The sequence below is a fragment of the Centroberyx gerrardi genome, chromosome 3 (genome assembly GCF_048128805.1).
Source record: "Centroberyx gerrardi isolate f3 chromosome 3, fCenGer3.hap1.cur.20231027, whole genome shotgun sequence".
Taxonomy (NCBI): domain Eukaryota; kingdom Metazoa; phylum Chordata; class Actinopteri; order Beryciformes; family Berycidae; genus Centroberyx; species Centroberyx gerrardi.
The window spans coordinates 27328965-27343989 of record NC_135999.1 but is presented as its reverse complement, the minus strand read 5'-3'; the positions used below and the strand labels follow the sequence as shown (position 1 = coordinate 27343989).

At 40.9% G+C, this 15025-nt stretch overlaps 1 protein-coding gene across 1 annotated transcript in view; it reads right to left on the bottom strand.

Moving 5' to 3' along the window:
• Positions 1-415: 415 nt before the first annotated feature.
• The window catches only part of LOC139923875 (arf-GAP with dual PH domain-containing protein 1), a 30185-nt gene continuing 15575 nt past the window's right edge, over positions 416-15025 (bottom strand). The window contains exons 4-11 of the mRNA XM_071914758.2: positions 13554-13636; positions 13360-13472; positions 10826-10972; positions 8791-8874; positions 8384-8446; positions 5269-5340; positions 3232-3463; positions 416-2087 (exon numbers count right to left, since the gene is read on the bottom strand). Coding sequence (XP_071770859.1) covers positions 2059-2087; positions 3232-3463; positions 5269-5340; positions 8384-8446; positions 8791-8874; positions 10826-10972; positions 13360-13472; positions 13554-13636 — 823 coding nt within the window. The 3' untranslated portion in view covers positions 416-2058. The remainder of the gene's footprint in view (positions 2088-3231; positions 3464-5268; positions 5341-8383; positions 8447-8790; positions 8875-10825; positions 10973-13359; positions 13473-13553; positions 13637-15025) is intronic.

Genomic DNA, 15025 nt, shown 5'->3' with positions numbered 1-15025 from the left:
TTGGTGTTGTGATGCTTCAGCAGATTTGATGTTTTTTTTGTACCTGCACACATCTTTTTGCTCGATAAAATCAAAGTTGCTCATGTCTGCATCAACTGAGAGGACAACGACTACTTATGATGAAAATGAATTGGGGGATCGGGGTGGGATATAGGTTTTGGATAATTCACCTTTAGTCTGATATTTAGAGTGGGTGATAACTATTTTGATTGCTTACTTTGATATTATTACTAAATTACTGTAATGCATCACTGTGTACAATATCCAAACACACAGACACACATACACACAGAAAAAACACAAAACAGGAATAAGTACAGGCTCCTACAAACTCACTACACACTCTCTGGCTTGTATGAATACACCTTAGCACATCCACACAAAGAAGAGAAATGGGACATGCCAGACATGCTGCAGATAGTTTTATTAGTGATAAATGAATGATACAGCGTGCCGAGTCAGTCAACCATATGCTTGTCAGTCAACATAAAAATACCTTGTTAGAAATATGTTAACAAGTTTGACACCACATGGACAACAAATGTGATTACATTTTTTATTAGAAAAAATGATAAAAATGTCCCTTATTCTACAATTTATTAACTGGTTGGTGTAATATCTATGAAAAATGAGAAAAAAAAAACTATAATAATTTGATCATAGTGGATATTTAAACACACAGATTTGTTATGTTTTGTTGAAAAATGCCACACGGAGGCGCCGTTACACCATCTATTACTTTCAATGTTTTCAGCTACTATAACTCATCAATAGTCTTTCCAGTACACATTTGTCATAAGCACATGCCCATTTTCTAAAAAAAACCCACAAAATTATAAAAGCCATGTTAAATTCATGAAGCAAACTGTATAGGTAGTGTTTCTGAAGCTATTGCTCAGGCTTGGAAAATACCTGAAACCATACTCTTTTGTGACCTTTTGGATTGAAACAGCACAATAAGGAGAATGACGCAGAAACAACCAATGAACACTGCTGTACTGTAAGGGCCTTGACAAATAAAGAGGTTCTTTGTCATGAGAATAGTCAAATAAAAGTCTGCTTAAACAACAGAGGAATCCTGACTCCACCAGCCACATCGGTGAATGGATTGAGAAGTTAGTTTCCTGCCCTGATGACTCCTATTTTCCCACACCTCCTATTTTCCCACACCTAGTACTAACCAGTCTGTCATCACATCAGACTTGGCTATAAAATTGTAAAAAAAAAAAAAAAAGATGACCAAGGCACTCTTCACCTTCAAATACCTTTTGTAATCTGTTTAAAGTAAGTAATAGAAAGTCATAGAAATAATAAATGCCTCTATTGCCTCTATTACCAATTGATATAACACAACAGTGATTCATCATATGCCCAGTTCATGAACGCTTTTACATTTGCTGTTCTAAACACCTGGTGTCTGGAAGCTCTTTCCTGGGAAAAATCCTCTATTTCTGGCAGCAGCAACAACGGTTTGTTTGGAATAAATAGAAGAATAACTGGGTAGTTAGCATGAGCAGCGATAGCCACCATGGCTAAACAGATACAGAAAAAGACCAGTACCAACAGAAACTCAAACTTCATCAATGGAAAGGAAAAAGACGTCACAGTCCCTCCCACACTGTTTGATTGACAGGTGATCTCTGGGAAGCGCAGTGCAGAAACACCACAGCAATGAGCTCTTAGCAGCAAAGATGTCACCAACCACAAAAGCACACAGATCTAGCGGATTACCACTTTAACATTAAATAAAGATGCTTACACATTTCTTTCGGCAACATGTGTTTTTTATTTAAAAGTGAATAGTGCCTTGGTCCTCATGTTTGGATTCTTTAGCCTCATTACCGGAGAATTAACACCTTCCGATCACTACTTTGGGACTCAACGCAACAGGCTCCAGCCTTGACCACACCAGTGAAGAAGGCCAGATCGCATCACTTTACTGCATCTTCCCAAATGTACTGAAGAGAGGAGTTGGTGATTATTATTGGTACAAGGCCTGTGTCAGATGGGGGAAGGGTTGAGAGGAGGGAGGAGACGGTCCCACAGGCCTCCGCTCCATCAATGCCTGTGTTTGAACAGGGCTTCCACTGGAAAATACATACAAGTCCCAAAGTTAGAAAAATAAAAGCACTCTTAGAAAAATAAAAGCACTCTTAGAAAAATAAAAGCACAAAACATGGTGTGATATTACTAAACATAGACAAGGTGCAGTAACAATGTGAGTGGTGAAACTGAGGCAAAATGCTCTAGATCCTTGGGTTTTCTTTAATTTCTAGTAATTTTCCCCTGTAAAATTCAGATTACAGGGACAAAATGGAGTCAGATGTCTTATTTAAGCTGTCATAGATGTGAGGTCACCGGCTGTAATCCCCTGACCACTAGAAAACATTTGTGTGGGAGAAAAAACACATATGGGAGACCAAATGGGTCAGAAGCCAATGTCACCCGCTGGCCAGCATGAAATTAATATCAACAGTCATAAAAACAAAACCCACCGGTGAGCGCTGGATGCTCCTACTGTAGCATGAACTCATGTATTTTTAGCATGGGTGGTCACAGTGGGAACGCCTAAGCCTGGTAGCGTTAATAGTGCCATGCTCTACCCATTGAGCTATACAGGACCACAATGACTTATCCATTGGGAATATTATGGGAGGATCATTGCCAACCCCCAGAATTTTGTTGTGCATGGACAATTTCTATAAAATATTCTTCAAAATATTCAATATAAAACCATTTGATGTCAACAGCTTTATTACTGTGATTCTTACCATGACAAAAGTGTGTTCATTCAATGTGTTTTAACAGTACAAAACAAATGTGTCCACACTGCAAGAGTTCGCTTTCTGACACAAGATGCAAAAGTAACGTCATAAGGCACCAAGCAAAACAGGATGTCATTTTACAGCGGTTTTACACCTAACACCTAAGGGTGACAGCAGTGTTTTTACTGGTAACATGGTGAAGAAAGAGAGATGAACTGTGACCCAGCATACACAAAGGTTAAAAAAGTGTCAACTTATCAACTTGCCTGTTTAAATAAGAAATTAAAAAAAAAGGTAGTATTAAGTAGTAGTTATTCCACTTTGTCTTTGTAGGGCAGTATAGCTATTTGATGTGAAGCTTAAACAGTAACAGTCACTAATAAATACTTAATCAACAGCCTCTTATAAAGGCCAACAGCTCATAAACATATGATAACCATGAAAAAGTGAAATTGTGAATTCTTACTGGTGTACTCCTGAGGGGACATCTGAGCACTCATGACATCACTGAAGTGTTTCAGCCAATCCTGCTGCTCGCTCTCCGACTCGCAGGTAAACAGGAAGGAGCGGTCGGGCGTTACTATGGTGATGCCGTGTTGCCAGGCGCCGTTGCAGTGGGTGCCAGCGGGCAAGCCGGGGGCGGCGCTGTAACCATGGTCCTTGTTCCCCAGGAACACCTCGCCTTTAGCAAAGGCATCCTTCAGGCAGAGAGAGAGGGAGAATGAAAGAAAGAGGAGTAAGATACACAGCACGACCTCATTTATCCTGTTATGATGTGGATCAGTGTGCAAAGTGTTACTGTTAGTTGACATGTCTCTGGACCAATAGCCTATACCACCAAGAGAAAATCCTGTACATTTATTATATTTGATGAGTAACGTGATTATGATTCTGATCCAAATCTCTGCTAACTGTTGAATCGACTGGCCAACTGAATCGGCACATGAAGAGGTTAGAGTCAGGGTTAGGGTTACTTGTTCTAAAATATTATTACATACAGGTTGGTGCTGGGCCCATGATGGAGGTCAGCTGGAGAATTGGCTGCTCAAAAAATTAATAATGGCTAAATGGCAACCGAGCAAGAGATATACCTGAAAAAGACTCAGTAATGTTATGAGTAGAAGTGAATGGTCCGATAAGGTAGACATATTTCCAAATTTTGGTTACCACGATACAGTAAACAGTCTTGTCTTTGGAAAGTTTAGTGCTACCCTCTACTCCAGAACACGGAGGCAGCTGCAGCTTCAGAAGAGTCAGCTAGCGGGCTAATGTAACAATGCAATCAATGTTAACATGAGATTACTATCCACTACTAATGCTGAAGATAGTTTCTACTAGATATGTTAGCTTATGCACAAATCAGATCATCAAATAGTATGGCTGAATAGCTAACAAACTGGCTATTGACATGCAAAATAGATAAGATGCATCAGTGATCAGTTCCCTGTCAACAACAGCACAGAAACTAACCACGTCTGTTCAATTCTGTTGAGACGGTCAAGTTATACGTTTAGAAACACAATCAGCTGTTCTCAGCCATTGTTGCCCAAGAGCTGAGGACCTCCAAGATGGCCGCCAGAAGCTGTGTTAGGCCACCTGAAAGCCAGTCTATAAGGTGACACTTTATTGTTGACTGTAGGGAAATTCTCTTTTTGTCTGCCTCATCACAGGAGAGGTCAGAGGTCAGGGCCAGCCACAGAACAGCATCCCTGGTAGGGATTCAGTGTCTCAAGGACACTTCAGCAGGATGGATGTACTGTGCCATATACACAGTATCTAACATGCATAATTTACATATTATCCAAGCGATCATATTGCGATTGCTTTGAGCTTCTTCCGCGTATTCCCAGTCTACACTCTAGACTTCCTCTTCCTTTCATCTGCCCGTTCTTCTTGTCTAACACTCTAGGGGCAAGTCGAACAGTTCAGTCGCTTACGGTGCCACCTATAATTCTTGCACCTCGCTATTGAACTATTGCATCAGCAACAATACTGAGCTAATTTGGCATTGGCTATCTGCCGTCTATTTAGCCAAGTGTTGGGCAATCTGAGCCGCCCCCTCGCACAGCTTTATGCAAAGTGTGTGTGATAACTACTGCAATAATAAAAACTTCACTATAGCGTATTGTTGCGGTGACACTAATGCTTCTGAATCTCGCCTCCACTGCTTCTCTCATAACCTTTGAACCCCTGATACCAGCTGGGTTTGGTAAAAGTGGCAACTAGTGTCCACTCCTGGCAACAAATGCCATATATAATAATGATACAGTACCTCATGTCACCCTCTCCCCTCTGAATCACATCCTCTCCCACATCTTCCTTCTCTACTCATAATTTGCTTGCCTTCTACCACTCTGCATCGTATTTTCCTTTTGTTTTTAATATTTATCTTGACCCTTGTTCTCCTTACTAGACTGTTTGTGAAACCAGAGCAAAGATGTATGTACATGTGGGTATACTGTGTGTGTGTGTGTGTGTGTGTGCGTGTGTAAAGCTGTCATACCAGGGGATCTTTGAAGTACATGAGTCGCCTGTGGTCCAGAGTGAACCAGCGCTTCTTGAAGCCTTCCGTTTGCTGCAGAAAGAGAGAGAGAGAGAGAGAGAGAGAGAGAGAGAGAGAGTCAGAGAGTCAGAGAGAGAGAGAAAAGAAAGAGAGACTGTATAGCAATACAAAGCAGCATTGTATCATAGTGTGGTATCTAGCCTTCAGATCAGGAAATGCTTCACATTCTGCTCTTAATGTTGCTGGTTAGTGTTGAAAAGTTACACATTTTTCAGTTTTATAGTTTCCTAATAGCCGAGAAAACCGAAAATGTCAAAGTCAACATAGCTAACATCATGACAAGCAAACAAATAAAAAGTCTAAAAATATATAATATGGATGGAAATCTATGATCAGCAAACAGGTGTTTTTTTCCTTGCTTGACCCTCTCTCTCTGTGTGTATTTACTTTTTAAACCCTTATTAAACCATCTTGTCAAGAATGCTTTCCTATTTATAAAGCAACAACAGTGTGGTATTCACTAGGCATGCAAATGTTAAACATCGCTTGTCTTTTCACTATGAATGTGCATAAAACTCAATCTCAGTCTCTAAAAAATGGGATATGAAAGCATCTGTCATTGGAAAACTTCAGATTTGCATGGTTTTCTAAATGTTAGTGCTAAATGTTGTCAACTCATTTTCCACCTGACAGCCCTGTCTGAATGTTTATTGTACCGCCTGCATAACACGCTTACAATGAAATGGAAAAGAAAAAGTTGTTGTCGAGGTTGAAAGTTTACGTCAATGCAACATTTTCAAATCCACGATGAAAGCAGCTATCGAAGAACATGAAGCACAGCCTAGTGAACCAGCCTGAGCTCCTTTCAGACCGCCACGCTTCAAATAATGAGGACGCCCAGGTCCCCGACTGCTGCCAAATTGTCCTCATAAAAGTGTTTGATATTCTCGTGGCGGCATAAGCCCGCACGACCGACTGTTCCCTTCTCATTTTCGCGAGTGACTCCTTCCCGCAAATATGCCTCACATGTGTGTGAGGGAAATGAATTATGACATCCATTTAGCAAATCAGCCCAACGCAGCAGGTTAGTGAGTCCTTTCATCTCTCAGCCTGACAGACGGAGATTAAACGCAGAGTCTTTGTGTGTGTGTCTGTGTGTGTGGCCGCCTGTCTGAATGCAGAACTGGTTGTCGGTGAGTATCGGGTGGCTCGGTGTTGCTTGTGTAGGTGCTCGAGGTTGCATCCTGCCAAGTCACTATGCGTGTGAACGCACCACTGTGTGTGTGTGTGTGTGTGTGTGTGCGCTTGTGTCGCATGCGTAAACGAACGTGTCAGATGCAAGTGTGTGTGTGTCTGGGTGCATATGTATAAATGCCTCTTTGTGAGTGTGCCAACATACCGACATATGTCTGTGTTTTGTGTGTGTGTGTGTGTGTGTGTGTGTGTGTCTGACACCTGAGGATTAAGTCTATCCTCAGCTGGAAGCTTTTTATTCCCTCTCTCAGAAAGAGCGACAGACAGAAAGGCAGGCATGCAGGAAGACTCAGCTGTCAGTCAATTCAACAGGCTTGTCAGGCGGCAGTGGAAAGCCGCCACACTGACAGCTCAGTCAGTTAGCCTCTTAGCCCGACTCCTATTCAATTAAAGCCAGCAGAGAAAGAGCTGGGATCACAGGGGGGGATTTGAGGGAGGGAACTGTGTCCAACTTGTTACAGTAAATTGAAATTCACTCAGAAACAGAATTCACACCAGACCTGTGTTAGATAGCGTTTGCAAGAAATTCTCAGTCTTTGTTTCAGCCTGGTTAGAGTACCTGGTGGGTAGGGATGGGACAATAACCGGTATTATTATATATTGCGGGGGAAAAAACACAATGACGTCAGTGACATCACCACTAATTTGACTAATTTTTTATGAACAAATAACAGTTAAAATTACAGAAAGTTCTATTCTCACAGGAGCAGTATTATCAGGGGACTCTGTCTTCAACCAAAGTACATTAGGTAATTTGAGCTGGAATTTTTTTTAAAAAACAAATTGCAAACATGGCAGATTCACACGGGATCAAAAACGCTAATGATTTCCATAATTATTACAAACCACGTCACACCCCCAGGTAACATCAGTCCCATGTGAATAGGACTTCGCTGGTGGTTCCATGCATTTATCCGCTTGTGCTCCTGGTATCTGGATTATAAAGGTCATATAACCAGATTTAGATATGGAGTTAGTCTGGTGTGATTCCCTGACACCGCTGACTTCAAACACCCATTGAGCCGACTTTGGAGCCGGTAAGGAGGGAAGTAAGCTGTAATCATTCAGGATTATTATATGGTCCCCCAGCAAATTATTTAACCGCCCAGATGTCTGGCTGAAATTATCAGTGGGCAGGGGCAAAATCAAATAACTGACATATTTAACATATTTTCTGAGTGTGCCCCTCATATGGAGAGTCATTTTCTCCATATTTTGTCTGGAATTACCTATTATATTTTTAGTTAACTCTGATGTCGTTGGGTAATTTTAATCCCACGCAGATCTAGTGCTTCATGCAATTACAGACTTGCGAACCTGGCATCTGGATTACAAGGACCACATACCCAGTGGCAGGGTTGAGCATTAGGAGCATTACTCTTTACAATGACACAGAGCCAGTTGAAGAGAGTTTTATTTTACTGTGGATGACATCGTGTCACATATTCGCATGGGGCATGTCCCACACACAGTCCCCAGGTAAAGTATTTTACCGTCCGGACGACTCAAGTTACCCCAAATTACTGACCTCCCCTGGAAATAATGCTCTCCGGAGCGGGCTTTCTGGCACTCACTGCATCACCCTGCATGGAAAACCCCACCCATCTGGTGCTCTAAGGAGGAGGCTGGACTCAGCAGCTGTACTGGAGCGGCTGGGGGTTAAGTTTTTAAATTTGAACAAGTCACCCACTGGGTTGGGTTAATGGAAAGCTGAGAGGAAGGCAATGAGAGAGGGGAATAAGGTGGCAGAGAGGGAGAAGGAAATGAAGCTTGACGGCATGGTGCATGAGAGAGAGAGAGAGTGTGTGTGTGTGTGTGTGTGTGTGTGTGTGTGTGTGTGTGTGTGTGTGTGATAACTTGCCCTGGGACCTGTCTTTTCCATGTATCCTTCCTTCAGAAAGTTCCGGGTAAGTTTGGGCATGAGCTGGAAACGACGAGGAAGAGCAAACGAAGGGTTTCATTCCAAAATATTCATATAAAAAAAAAAGAAGAGTTATTGAAATTCATCACGTAGGGATGTTACACTTGTTGCAATCTCGCTATTTGCTAAGAGAATCTAAAGCGAGTCTAAAATAGCATCAGTGTTATGTTTTGGTTTTCTAGTTTTATTTTCATCTCAGCAAACACAAAATATCTGCCCTGTTTTTCTAAATGGTTCATATCTAATGTTGGAACAAAAAGTGTGTGTGTGTATGTGTGTGTGTGTGTGTGTGTGTGTGTGTGTGTATGTGTGTGTGTGTGTGTGTGTGTGTGTGTGTGTGTGCTTACCTCTGCATCTGTAGCCCCAGGGAATGCCACCTTTAGATAGTGAAGCTGAACCGCCCGAATTGAATTAAACCAGTCGACAATCTCCTAATGGAGAGAGAGAGAGAGAGAGAGAGAGAGAGAGAGAGAGAGAGAGAGAGAGAGAGAGATTCATATTGGGGTTGATAGCGATAATAATCACAACATACCCTGCACAACCGATCATTATTTATGTTTTTTAAAGGCTTCTTTTTGCTCCTTGGTAAAAGTTGAGGTTAATTGTGCTTTAAAATATTCTTTATTTTTAAAACATGACAAAGCTAGGTCTTCCTCCCAAGCCACACCTGCACAGAGTTCACTGATTTTTGGATGTCGATCTTTTATTTATAGATCAATATCTCTCTGGAATAACCTGCCTCGATATCTCTGCTGCATTTGTAGTAAATCGGCTTTCAAAAAGAAACTCAAACTTTATCTAAGACTGTAATTTGTTTTGCTGGCTGTGTTGTTTGTATGTTTTGTTTGGTTTTGTTTTGTTTTGTATGCCATCTCAGGTGTCCTCTTTGTTAGTTTTATTTGTAATTAGTGATTTCTCATCATATTTCTGATTATTGTGTCACTTGTTAGTTGGTTTATTATCTATTGTGTGTTGAGTTCTGGTTTTTAATTTTTGTATTGGCAACTGTATGTTTTTTTATTTGTGATTGTTTTTGTATGTGTTTTATGTGGACCCCAGGAAGACTAGCTGGTTGCTATGGCACCAGCTAATGGGGATCCTTAATAAAATCAAATAAAATAAAATCGACTAACAACTGATTAGACTGCTGTCATTCTTGTTAACATTCTGCGTGCTCTAAAAGATGATACCGGCTCAAATGATGAAACTGGTTCAGTGTTACATGGTTGGATCTTTGACACAGTTTACAACACACGCTTCTCTGTTTCTTGAATAAATATAGAGTTTGAGGCCACAATTTACCATATCGATGGCACAAGATGGTACTGTGTGAGACGAGACGGACCATATTCACGCTCAATTTGGTTAATTGATGTCCTCACTTTCAGTCTTTTGTTTGCAGAATTTCATCCTTTGTGCAAACACATTAAGACGTTCCTACTTACTAACTACCTTACTACTACTTTATAAGTTGGTGCTGGAGTTAGCTTATACAGCAAGATTCAGACTGATTTCATCCACTTGACATAACTAGTAGAATTTACTTGATTACTTCAATTTATTCGCTTTAATTAGCCTGATTGTTGAATGAAGACATATTTAGTTGAATCTGGTTTTTGATAAGGTATGATGGACAGAGATTCATTAAGTTTTACTTCAGGTAAAAAACTTGATTAGAGGAGGAGGATTAGTTATCAAGGCATTGCCTGCTGACACCACAGTGTTATTATTAGTAAGAAACTATTCACAAGGCTACTTGTGGATTTGTCACACTTAAAGTAGCCAAAATATTTCCAAACTGATCAAACCAGTAGCGCCTGCTGCTGTGGTGGGTGTGTACCTCTTACTGTGTAATCTGACTTACTTAACAGCTAGCTCTATTCTAACCACACCAGGCTGCTCATGTGCCAAATTCTATCAACATTTGTCAAACATGTTTTAGAAACTTGAGGAAACATATGTTTAGTTAATTATTATTCTTGTTTTATCACATTAAAACATATAGCTCACTGTCCCTGCTGCAGCCATGACTCTTTTCTGTGTCTCTGTTGAGGCTTTCCTGTCTACAGTGATCACTGTTTAATGTCGGTAACTGCCGGAAGCCAACGGAGGATCAAACTCATTCAATTACTCTTGGTCATTATTGAGGAAAGCTGTTCATTATTTGCTTGAGAGCCAGAGAGAGAGAGACAGAGACAGAGACAGAGAGAGAGACAGAGAGAGAGAGACTGTGGGGCATCTCGCAACACGTATCAATAGAAAAATCGCACACTGAGCCCCCATTCCCATCACTCTCTCTCTCTCTCTCTCTCTCTCTCTCTGTCTTACACACACACACACACACATATACACACAGACACACACGCAGACGGCGGCGCAGACCTTGCCGTTGTCGTGGTAGACGAAGATGTTGCGGGTGCTGTAGTCTTTGAGGTAGGTGATCTGCAGGCCGTTGGGGTTGCCGATCTTCTCCGGCTGGAAGGTTGCGTTGATGGAGTCCACCTTGATCACCGCCTTGGGCTCCTTAGCCTGGGGGGGACAGAGGGAGGAGTGTGTGTGTGTGAGTGTGTGTGTGGTTTTTGTGTGTGTGAATTAGTAATGCAGGGATCACACTTGAAGCCACAGAGCTACAGATTTGCCCGCTGTTCAGGCAGTTTTGAATTAATCCAAAGAGTAAATCTGGTGATTTCAGGTCAAAACAACATCATATTCATGCTGGGCTTGATAAATCTGTTGCCAGAGGCTACGCATCAGAAGTAAGTGATGGGACTATTTTATCAACATGATAACCCGACTTGTTAGCTAAAATAATTGAGTTTCAGAACGCGTGGCTCTACACTGGTTTCACTAATTGGGTCCATCGCCTTGGAGTCTTGGATGTGAGAAACGATTTGACTTTCAGTGACCAGCTGCACGGAGCAGAGAGGAGAGAGAGAGAGCACAAGGCACAGAAATAGCAAGAAATTTAGCTTCTGGCCTGGACAACCACATAGTATAGACTTGCTTTTATGAAATGTTTTTGATTTAATCTTTTGTTGTTTGTTTTTATTTCTCCAACCACTTTTTATTTTTGGACACCAATACTATAACCATAATGGACTGAAACCAATCAATAATTCTCTTCCCAATTTCATTGTCGGGAACAATTATGATAACAGTAATCACATAATAATAATAACAATAATCACACTTTTTAGGGAGAAATTATGTCTTCTTGTTCCTTTGCTGCTGCTTGACCAGAAACAAACTGTCTTCATGCAGTGAGAGGGTGTGTGTGTGTGTGTGTGTGTGTGTGTGTGTGTGTTAAGACAGTGCAGCACATAATTTGGGGGTGTTGTCTTGTCCACATGCTCGAGATGAACCACAGTACCTTTTAAGAGTTTCGAACACTATAATTAAGGTGTTTCATTGTGGTGACATGGTGTGTGTGTGTGTGTATGTTTGAATGTGTGTGTGTGTGTGTGTGTGTGTGTATGTGTGTGTGTGTGTGTGTGTGTGTGTGTGTGGGTGTTGTACACGTACAGGAAACAAACTACTGTAAATAAACTACAGGACTCTATCTAATTAAGTTCCTGGTTTCTTGTGGTCATGATTATGTGTGTATGTGGGTGTGTGGGTGTGTGGGTGTGTGTCTGTGTGCTGGGTTAGACTGGAGGCTTGGGGCCATATACTGAGCTCTCTCTAACCATGAGAATAATACCAAGCACTATTATATAAACACCAGTCTGCATCAATGATAATAATTACCTCAAAGGTCTACACTAATCCCCGCTGCATTGTTTGTGCAGGCTGAGTATTAATCTGTCCTGACTTGAATTTAAATAGGCAACTTTAGGAACAGAATGTGTGTGTGTGTGTGTGTGTGTGTGTGTGTGTGTGTGTGTGTGTGTGCTGTCTGACCTGAACTTTTAGACAATAGGCCCTGCTATGGCTTTTTACAAGACATGGAAAACATAGGATAACAGTTTGCAACAGGTTTGATTACGTTTGACAGTTCTCGTGTTGCGTTCAATGTCGACTCCCCCGGCGTGAATAAGCGGCATGAGAGGGAGACAAATTGGGCGAGGAGCGCTTCAGTCGCACCGTTGTACCTGAATATTTTACACACCTCAAGGCTCCTCTGAAACCCAAACCCAATTCGCCGGCTTAAAAAAAAACCTAAACACCGACTGAGTGACGAGGAGAAGACGCTGTTGAGTTTTTGCAGCTGCTGCGACGGCATGAGGAGATTTTTATTTTGTTCCACACACACCGGGGGAATATGAAAGCATGAAATATTCACACTGAAGACAGTCCGGGAGAATAGAGTCGCATAAAATATTCAAAACGAGAAGACATACGAATGCAAAGACATATGCTAAGGCATATGTTAATACACAAATACACACAAACGGGCGAGCATACACACACACTAAAATCCATATTTAAAAGCAGTGACAGTCTTTTTTTCCAGTCTTTTAAAATATATTCCCTCTTCTGCAGAACAGGTTTACTGTGACAAACACAGCACACTGCTTCCAGCTCTAATTGGTTTGGGTGGTGTAAAGCTTAGTAACTCAGCCACACTGACAGAGAGGACAGACTGCTGGTTAAGCTTGTCTGAACACGCTCAGCTGTGTGTGTACATAGAGTGTGTGTGTGTGCGTGTGTGTGCATGTGTAGAGTGTGTACAACAAAGGAGAGCAGATAAGAGCTAAATCTGGTAGGTTTTTGGTCAGTATGTCTGTGATTATAAAGTTAACTGTGTGTGTGTGTGTGTGTGGGTGTGTGTGTGTGTGTGGGTGTTGTACACGTGCAGGAAGTAAACTACTGTAACTATGACGCTATCTAATTAAGTTGCTGGTTTCTTGTGGTCATGGTTCTGTGTGTGTGTGTGTGTGTGTGTGTGTGTGTGTGCTGTCAATAAAAGTGCTTACGTCATATTTGGTGAAATACTTCAGAGTCCCCTCCCTCTCTGAGAGGACGAATCGCCTGCTGAGGAACTGCCCGTTGTCCCGCCCCCTTTTCATCAGCATGCCGTCTCTTGTTCCTGTAGAAAACCAGCAAAGACTATTTATCAGTATGTGTGTGTGTGTATGTGCGTGTGTGTGTGTGTGTGTGTTGCACCCACCTTCCTCATATATTAACTTCTTCCCGGGCTCACAGAACTCTTTCCTCTCGTACTTTGCCCTTATCCACTGTTCTCTCAACACCCTGTAGACACACACACACACACACACACACACACCACACAGATGAAACGTCAGTAAGGCGGGTCATAAAAGCTGCAGCTGAAAACAGGAATTGACTATAGATTAAAGATGTTAATAAGCTGAGTTTGTGACAAATTAAAACTTAAAATAATAAACTTAACTTAGTATTCAGTACTTAGTTTTAGTATTTTTTATCTGTGCCATAATGAGAGTGAAGTGTAGGGAAAATTTGGACTAGATGAATATTCCCAAATCAACAATCAATACATTACCACAGACTAGGCATGGGCCGATATTCAATAATATAGAATATTGCGATATTTTCTCCAGTATCGAATGGCGCAGCACCATGTGTTGCTTAGATCACAACTGTGCACACTTTTAAACTTATAAACCTATAAACTACTAGTGGTAGGATAGTAAAAAACAAAAATAATCATAGTTGAAAAAAGTGTATTTTATTTCAAGTGGGTTCCCTTTTCTACGATCAGCTTATTTTTTCCTGGAAATGGCAGGAATGAGCAAATGACACCAAATGGCCATTGTTTTTGCTTGAATAGTAAGATCATTATTAAGATTAAGATTATTATTATTAACATTAATGCAGGTAAAAAGGAATTTTCTTCACCCATCAGCTCTAAACAGATAACTCCAACCCTTTCCTCACAGGCCTCAGTATGAATTTATGAATTTAGTATCTTTCCTTTGCCTCAAACTGCTGAATGCCGTCCAATCGTATATATTTCCCTTCCCATTTCCCCACATGAAACGCTGCGAGGGCCGACTGCTCCGAGTTGTCAGAAAGTACGAGAGCCATCCATTCTCTCCACATAAAAACTGTCTGTTTGAGCGGAGACGCCGAACACCGTCACGCTTTCTCTCCCCTCTGGTTCCCATCATCTATCATCCGCCTTAAAACAGTCAATGAGGTATGAAAGGGGAGTAGAATGGCCATTCTTCTTTAAAAAAAAAAAAAAAAAAAGATTGAAGACGGTCGACATTCACACCAAAATGTTAAATGTAATTGGCTGTCACATCTATTCTAAATCATTATGTTGTTTGCTGTACCGTGTAAAAAGAAACAGCTGCATCTACTTTCTTGTCTAAAAGAATATAAAACTATATAAGCTAGGAATGCATGATACCTCTTTTTTGATTTTTTTTTTTTTTTTGCCATTTTTGTTTACCATTACCAAGAGAAATCAAGTTGATATTGGTTGTTTTCTGGTGTATCCATTCACATAAATATCATATCAATACACATCTAGGCATTGATCATTTGAAAAATGATTTCTTGATGTTTTTTTTACTTGGGGTTCTATAATCTGACTTTTTGATCAAAATAAATAGCTTCTGTCATTACATGTGGTGGGTTAGATGTCTATTATAT